This window comes from Octopus bimaculoides, chromosome 13 (genome assembly GCF_001194135.2).
Source record: "Octopus bimaculoides isolate UCB-OBI-ISO-001 chromosome 13, ASM119413v2, whole genome shotgun sequence".
NCBI classification, from domain to species: domain Eukaryota; kingdom Metazoa; phylum Mollusca; class Cephalopoda; order Octopoda; family Octopodidae; genus Octopus; species Octopus bimaculoides.
In genome coordinates, this window is record NC_068993.1 from 52,093,131 (window position 1) to 52,101,856 (window position 8,726).

The 8,726-nt window shown below is 37.3% G+C and overlaps 1 protein-coding gene across 2 annotated transcripts in view; it reads left to right on the forward strand.

Moving 5' to 3' along the window:
• The window catches only part of LOC106872774 (uncharacterized), a 32,483-nt gene extending 28,333 nt beyond the window's left edge, over positions 1-4,150 (forward strand). For both annotated transcript variants that reach the window (XM_052972471.1, XM_014919874.2), the window contains one exon: positions 1,295-4,150. In XM_052972471.1, coding sequence (XP_052828431.1) covers positions 1,295-1,512 — 218 coding nt within the window. In that variant the 3' untranslated portion in view covers positions 1,513-4,150. The remainder of the gene's footprint in view (positions 1-1,294) is intronic.
• The last annotated feature ends 4,576 nt before the right edge of the window (positions 4,151-8,726 follow it).

The window sequence follows — 8,726 nt, forward strand, 5'->3', positions numbered from 1 at the left end:
TAAAATAAAAATATAAACAGTGACAAGCAAACAAGAAAAACAAATAGCAAATTTGCTATTTAATTCTTTAAAATATAAGAATATTTTCTAGTATTCCAAGCTTAAGAATTAATTGTCGATTTTTATTGAATAGAATATAATAGGAAGTTTTAACAATAAAAATGGTTTGTCTGTTCTTGTTTCAAACAGTATCCATAGGAGTGGAGGGAGGATGGTGGTGATGTTGCTGGTGATTGTGGTTGGCGGAGGAGGGAATTTTGGTTAATAAGCAGAAGGAGGAGAGTTCAGTTCTCTGAGGCTAAAATAGTGGAATATTGATTTCTTGGAATTAAGCACCAGCAGCATAAAAATAATAAAAACAACAAAGAAAAAATCAAATGAAAATATTAAATATCTTGAAATTAACGAAGAAGAATGAAGAATGAAACTGCAAAATATTCTTGTTTGTCTATAGAGCTTATATTAGTTTCACATTTTGACACAAGGCCTGTAATTTCTGGAGTGGGGGTACTGGTGCTCAACTGATACTTATTTCATTGATCCCAAAAGGATGAATGGTAAAGTTGACCTCAGCAGGATTTGAACTCAGGACATAAAGAGGGAGAAAATGCTGCTAAGCATTTTGCCTGTCATGCTAATGATTCTGCCAAGTGGCTGCTTTATATATAAAGCTTGAATTAATGGTGTTGCATTGAGAGGACTTTGCTTTAGTTGTGGTCATTGCTGTTTAGGTTAGTCCACATTATATCTGTTAGAAGCCTACGGTCGATTTCCTGGTTGCTCAGGTGAATGCATCCCAGCTTGGACGGGATGCCAATCTGTCACATGATTTCCTCATTTACATGACACCAGCACCTGTAAGCCCTCAAGAGAAAAACCTCTCATCTGAGAGAGGAACATTGAGGACATGTCTGTATGCATGGATGGCCAGTTTTACTTAGCTTGATGTGTCATTTCATGCACAGCGAACCATCAGAAGTCTCAGTCCTTTATCATCTCCTTTATGAGGCCGAATGCCATCTATGTATCATACATTTAGTATAATACAGGGATGGCAAGCACTGGTGACCCTGCTGGTGGGAGTGCCATGAATAAAAGCACAGAGGACACTCTGTAAAGTGTATGGCATTAGGAAGTTTATCCAGCCATAGAAAACATGTCATATCAGGTAACTGAGGTTGGTATAGCCCTCCAGTTTGCCAGCATGGAAAGCAAATGTTAAATGATGATGATGATTTCTATTCTATTTATTATGATTATTTAAGTGTTTTATTTTGTTTTGTTTTTTTTACAGGAAGTATCACAGTGTTCAAGTTTAACAAAGTCGTGGAAGTAAAGGACATCACATCAGAACATTATTGCCACCCCTATATTTTCTTTTATACCTTTTGGTACCTCATAGTCTTGTATGGAATTGTGGGTAGTATACTAGTCATAGGTATATGTGGCATTTGCATAAAAAACACATATACTTATGCCATAGCAACAACATCTGTTACTGAAGTGGTTTAATCTGCTAATCCACAAGATATATCAATTCTTAACACATCTACAAGGTGTCTCGTTTTAGGGGCAGATTACAGTGATTTAAGATTAACCCCAGCTACCTAATAGGTGCTTAAGTTTTCACAGTGAAAGCACTTGGCTTTGTGGTTAGAGTACTTGGCTCACATTCATAAGGTCATGAGTTCAATTCCCAGCAACGTGTCATGTCCTTGAGCAAGACACTTCATTTCATGGTACTCCAGTCCACTCAGCTGACAAAAAGGAGTTATACCTGTCACTCAAAGGATGAAACCTTGTTACATCCTCAGGGTCATACTGAATCTCCTGAGAATTACTTGAAGGGTATGTGTGTCCATGGAGTACTCAGCCACTTGCTTGCTAATTTCTTGAGCAGGCTGTTCAGATTAACTGGAACACTTGTCATCATAGCCAGCAGAACAAAAAGCAGATTTTATCAAAACACATTATGTCCCAAGCTTGAGCAATTTTGCCAATCCACTGCCCTTGTTCATTTTGTTAAATCAAAATGTCTGTTGTGGATGATCTGTTGGATTATCATCTTATGAGGGTTTTAGCTTCAAATTTGCTTCAGACATTTGTGTATTTGGGCAAGAGTACATTGGATTCTTTTTTTTTTTTTTTTTTTTTTGTAATGGCTTCCTTAAAGCACAGAAGTAAGCACAGAAGTAAGCATTTGTGATCTGTTTTTAGAGTGAAAGGCTAATTCTACCTCATAAAAAACAACCAAAAGCAGTGACTTGGCAGTCATTAGAATGTTGGACAGAATGCCTTGCAGAGTTTATTCTGAATCTATGTGCTCTGAGTTCAAATCCTACTGAGTCCAACTTTGCTTTACCTCTTTTCAGGAGTTGAGGAAAAAGCACCAATCCAGAGGATTGTATTAGAAGACATATTAATTAGACAGTAGAGTGAGATACTCCGCAGCATCTGCTCAAATTCTTTTGCATTTTGGCAGCAATACCTTTTGCTAAGCTGTATGAGCCCAAGTTCGTGGCCATTTGCTTTGATAAACACCTGAGGTGTGGAATGAGGAGACTTGCATGCATGGCCAAATGCCAGTCTTCTGCAAAACAATCTTAGCCAGATTTGTATATACACAGGCAGGTGTACGGTCAACACTGACAAACATAGAAGCTAAAAGAATAGAAATGGTCTCTCCAACAGGCTTCCACACAGTTTCTATCTATCAAATTTTATTTACAAGACTTTGTTAACCTATGACTGTGCTTGAAGACACCTTTTCAAAAGTGTCACACAGTGGCATCAGATCTGAGAATATAGAGTTGCAAAATAAACTAGGTTATGCAACAATAATGGCACTCCAGCCATGTCTGGACCCCTAAATTATACAGCTACTCTTGTGCCGTTTAACTATAAAGTCATGCCTGTGTGATTAAACCACAGTCATTATGCTTCTTACCCATACAATTATGCCTGTACCCATAAACCACATGGCTGTACTTGTATCTTTAAATCTTATAACCTTGCCTGTGGCCCCTTAACTACAGAGCCTCTGCCCCTAAATCACACATGGTCATGACTGTAACACAAAACCACACAGCTTTTACATCAGTTCAGTTATCAGGTGTGAGGAATTCCATTTGGTAGTATAAGTTTCAAATGTTGGCACAAGACCAGCAATTTTTAGGGGAGGTGTAAGCCAATTACATGAACCCCAGTTTTCAACTGGTACCTATTTTATTGACCCCCACAAAAAGATGAAAGGCAAACTCGACCTCAGCAGAATTTGAACTCAGACCATAAAGATGGATGAAATGCCACAAAGAATTTTGCCTGGTATGCTAACAATTCTGCCAGCTCATCACTTTATTCCATTTGGTAATATTACCTGAGACTGCACACCAGGTAAAACGTTTACATTCTCAGTTCAAATTCTGCTGAGGTCAACTTTATGTTCTAGGTTCAAATTCCACCAAAGTCAACTTTGCCTTTCATCTTTTCAGGATTGGTAAAGTAAGTGCCAGTTGAGCACTAGGGTCAATGCAATCGACTTACCCACACCTTGTGAAATTGCTAGCCCTTTCTCTAAATCTGGAACCAAATTTGAAACCAATGTTACCTGAGACTGACTGGTACCTGATCTATGGAAAGCTTTTGTTTGTTACCTGTCTAATTCTACAGGGTAGCTGAGCCAGGCCTGTGCATTTAAATTCATTTAAGGCATTTACACACTCACTCACCTCCCCAGTCAGACATTCATTCATTCAGAGGGAAGTGCTGCCCTCCAGCAATTTATTGAAAGTTAGATGAGAGTGGCAAGGATGGTCTGAGTGATTGGACCTGCTCTGAGCATGCATCTATAGACTGAGGGGTGAGAATGAAGAGAGGCCACTTGCTTTAGTGGTCAAGGTTTCCATGAGCAGCCTTTGGAAGTCTCCCCACTTTGGGGGAATCATTCTTTACTAAAATTTTCTTGTTACCTCATTTTTTACTGCTGTAAATTTGTGTAAATGTATGAATTCCTTTCTGTGGTTTTTTCCCTGCTTTTCTATCGATGTCTTTTGTAATTTTTTATATAGGCCCTAGGGCCAATAAAGAAATGGCTATTATTTATTTTGTAAAATATTCAAGACAGTCAATAAAATATTTTTGTTATCAAGAATGCTTTCATTGTTAATATATATGAATATTTTTAATATTTCCACAAAGCTCTACAATATTCGTAAAAGAAAGGTGTAGTCAATAATGTCAACCTTAACATATTACTGGTACCTGCTACTTATTTTATCAACCAGAGGTGGAAAGGAAAGTTAACTACAACAGGATTCTGGCACAGAACACAGAGATTTAAATACACACTAGAAAAATCTGATTCTACCATTTTGGCTACCCAACTGCATTTATTCTACTGCAACTATCAAATACCATTAGTATTTAAGTTGGCAGTAAGGCGATGGGCTGACAGAACCGATAGCATGCAAGGCAAAATAATTCACAACATTTTATCTATATTCATGTTCTGCATTCAAATTCCCATTTCTTTATTTATTTATTCTGCATTCAAATTCCACCGAGGTTGACTTTGCTATTTAAGTCAGCAGTAAAGCAGCAAGCTGACAGAATTGTTAGCAAGCCAAAGTAAAATGCTTGGCGGAATTTCGTCCGTCTTTATGTTCAGTGCTCAAACTTCACTAAGGTTGACTTTGTTTTTCATCCTTTGGGGGTCGATAAAATAAATACCAGTTGAGCACCGAGGTCGATGTAATCAACTTTCCGCCTTCCTCAAAATTGCTGGCCTTGTGCTGAAATTTGAGACCAATATTTCTTTTGATTATAAAAACACGTGTATGTAAAAATTGATTTCAAGGAAACTGGTACTAATGTGCTATTTGGCACCAGGGAAACCGTTATCGAACAAGCAGGCTTATTCCAGAGCTTTGACCATCCCATCATTTTTAGGAAGAAGTATAATTACACTATCCTTTGTATCCTATTCTTACATATGTGTGTGTGTGTGTAAGATAAGGCATAAATAAGGAACTTTACCTAGTCCTTTATTCGTGCAATTATGACATTACAGCTGTTTCTGGTAAGCCCTATAGGTGCGTTCATAGTTCTGCTTACTCGATCGGTCCATTGAGCGACTGAAAAAAATTGGACGACCTTAAAAAAAATATTGCTATCTTGGTCAGAGTTTGTGTTTCGAATGAGAAATTAGACGGAAACAAGGCCAATATAATACAAGTATGGGAAGGGGACGAAGAGAGAGGAGAAAAAGAAGATAAATGGAAGAAAAGAAAAAGAAAAGAAAACAAAAGGAAATAGAAAGGAGAGACACAAGAAGGAAGGTGAAAGTAGAGAGAGAGAGAGAGAAAGAGGTGAAATCCAGAAATCCTTTCTCAGACCTTACCTAAGATTACGTGTTGTTCTTTTATCATTTGAAAACATTTTGTTAGCCTGGTGTATTTGTATTAACAGAGATATTATGAAGTATTTTCTCCCGAAATCACAATCCCATATATATATATATATACACACACACACATTTATCCAGGAGTAATGATACCCTGCTGATTCTGTTACTTCAACGATACCAAACTTGAAACTCATAATTGGGAAGACAGATATAACTAGAAAAAAAAAACTGAAAGGTTGCAAAGACATTAAATTATCAGCTGAACGGGGGTAAAAAAAAAATGTTAATTTATACCTATTTGTTCCTATCTTGTCTCAAAACACATAACTTTTGAATGATCGAAGGCAAAATAATATTCAATAATAGCTAATGCAGCGCCTTATCCAACACATGTTGAACATGCAGTATTTATGATTCGTTGCCTTCAAAGTATAGATTGCTGGAGTTTAAAATTCGAAAGAGATATTTATCTTTTGAAAACTGTTATGAGAAAACAGGTTGACATTGAAAATATGATAAAGGAAACCATTAAATGAAAATGGCATTCTCTTGAAAGATTGCAGAGGGTAAGGATTATAACAACGGTGCCAATATGGCAACTAAGTACAATGGAGCACAAAGGATATTACTCAATAAAAATCTGATGATTATTTTCACACCATGAGGATGTCACAAAATGAATTTGCAAAACATTCTCGCAACTTTTGAAAGTGTCTATAATATTTTTGTTATATCTACAAACAGAATCGTTAGCATGGTGAGCAAAATGCTTAGCGGCATTTCGTTCGTCTTTAAGTTCTGAGTAGCCCCAGTGCCGACTTTGCCTTCAGTGCCGACTTTGCCTTTCATTATTACCAATCAAATACGAGTACCTCGAGTGGGTCATTGAGCCAATAATAGAAAAAACTTTCGTTGATCCTATTTCACTTCTTTACTTTTATTTGTCAATTGGTTAACCATTTCACCAATTTACTAATCGATTGTTTGATTAACCGCTGGTTCATCTATCAATAAACTAAGTTTCTTAAAATCCTTTTGCCATTCGGCGGCAACGGCGGCGGCACCACTCCTCCTCCTCCTCCTAACTCTAGGAAATACGATGGCGGCTACCTGATCCAACAACACCTCTTATAAACTGCGAATTATCTGGGTATAAACATCATTTTTGTTGTTCGTAGTAACGATAACATTTATTTTGTTAACGATAAAAATAGATATTTTTCTTTAAACAAAAAAAGAAAACTGAGCAGAATTTGTGTTTTTGATCGTAACATTTGTATAAAATCTGAATAATATCAAATTAGCCCTGTCGTATGTTCTGAAATTTAGTCTGGCGCCAAAGGGTAGAAGTGAAACAACAGGAATCGTTACATTCAAGTTCCTTTTTAAGATGCGTACACGCATCATCCATTTTGTTCGACATTATTCTCGCTCCCGTTAACATGCACACCATGGTATTACAAGCAAGAGACACCACCGTTGATATTTAAAATGGACAACATTGAAATGATCTTCAAAATTCTGCAGAAACTACCAGATTTTTAATTCGAAACTCAGCTGACAAATTCAAGCATACTGATAATGGTCTTGTTAACCAAATAAAAATATGTGCCTGCTTCGTTTTTGCATCTGGTTTGCAAGATTCATTTTTGTGAATTCGTGAGTTGAAAAGGTTGTAAATAGAAACGAAAGAGCTTTGAAACTACTTACTGTTTAACGAAGTTAAAAAAACAATCGATTAGTTAGTTCGTTATCTAACCAATTGACTTAATAATAAAGGAGTGGAATTGAACCAGTGCGTTTGTTAATCATATTGGTATAATGACACTTCCTAGACACAACAAAATATGTGCCTAGTTGTTTCTGATATTATATATTTCAAGCTATTTTATAAAATAAAATATTTATCAAGCTTTTTGTGTCAGGAGAAAAAACGTGGTACTGACGACGCTTTCCAAGGGTTCCAAAACTGAATGGATGACGTCATTCTCAGACCAGGGACCAGGTACGAATGTTAGGAATAGTGTGGACCCTGCGAGAGATACCTAAGTTGGTTCAGGTAGCGGTGTTAAAAAACAGGGACAATCATCCCAACGGATTTCTACACAGTTACTTCTACCAAATTTCACCCACAAGGTTTTGGACGATGCGAGGATATGTTAACAAAAACAAAATCACTTCTCTAAAGTACCACGGTGTGGGTTCGAACCTAAGACCTAATATTTGGGAAACATATTATTCACACTACTACTAAGCCTAAAAAAAAAATTTTAAACGTAATCTTTAACAATGGAGATTAGTGATATTCAGACTGACACATGCCAGTCCTTACTAGTAGTGTGTGTGTGTGTGTGTTAATGCTTACAAGGAAAACGTTGAACAGGTTAGGCATGGGAGCATGCGGGATTGCAGCGCGTAGCTGCATCCACCATTTGTCGGTATCTACTTAGGTCGCCCTGTACAACCGTTTGAGCAATGTCCCAATCAGTTCTCACCCCAGTGAAATACTTCCCCATCCACTGCAACAATGAGATCACGGCGGATGAGGAAGCTGAACTGTGACTTCAAAATTTCGGTTTACTCGCCTGATGACGGTTAGCAACCCGAAACGTTGAAATCATTGTCAATCTTTTTCTTGTAAATATTAATAAATATGTACTCTCTAAAAAGTACAGAGTGTTCCTTCAATTTATTATTCTTTCTACAAGAGGCACAAGGCCTGGAATTTGGGGAGGTGGGGGTTAGTCGATTACATGGACACTAGTATTTGACTGGTACATATTTTATCAACTCTTTCGAGGAATTCTAACTCAAAACGTAATTATTCGAAATAAATACGAGTACAAATTTCGCCCAACGTTCTAACGATTCTGCCGTCTCACAGCCCTAATCTTTCAATAGAATATTGGTTTCAAATTTTGGCACAAGCCCAGCAATTTCGAGGAAGTGGGTAAGATGATTACATCGACCCTAGAGCTTGACGGTACTCATTTTATCGACCCCAAAAAGAGTGACCCCTACCGCCAGAAACGTTTTAGCCCAAGGCCAGCAAGTTCGCGGAAGGGTTAAGTCGATTACATCGACCCCAGTACGCAACTGATACTTAATTTATCGACCCCGAAAGGGTGAAAGGCAAAGTCGACCTTGGCGGAATTTGAACCCAGAGCGCAAAGACGGACGAAATTCTGCTAAGCATTTTGCTCGGCATACTCGCCAACTCCTTCCAACTCGCCACCTTATCTTACAATTTAATATTAAATTGTTTGTATATATAACCTTATATAAAAAGAAAACATATATATATATATATATATTTGTGTGT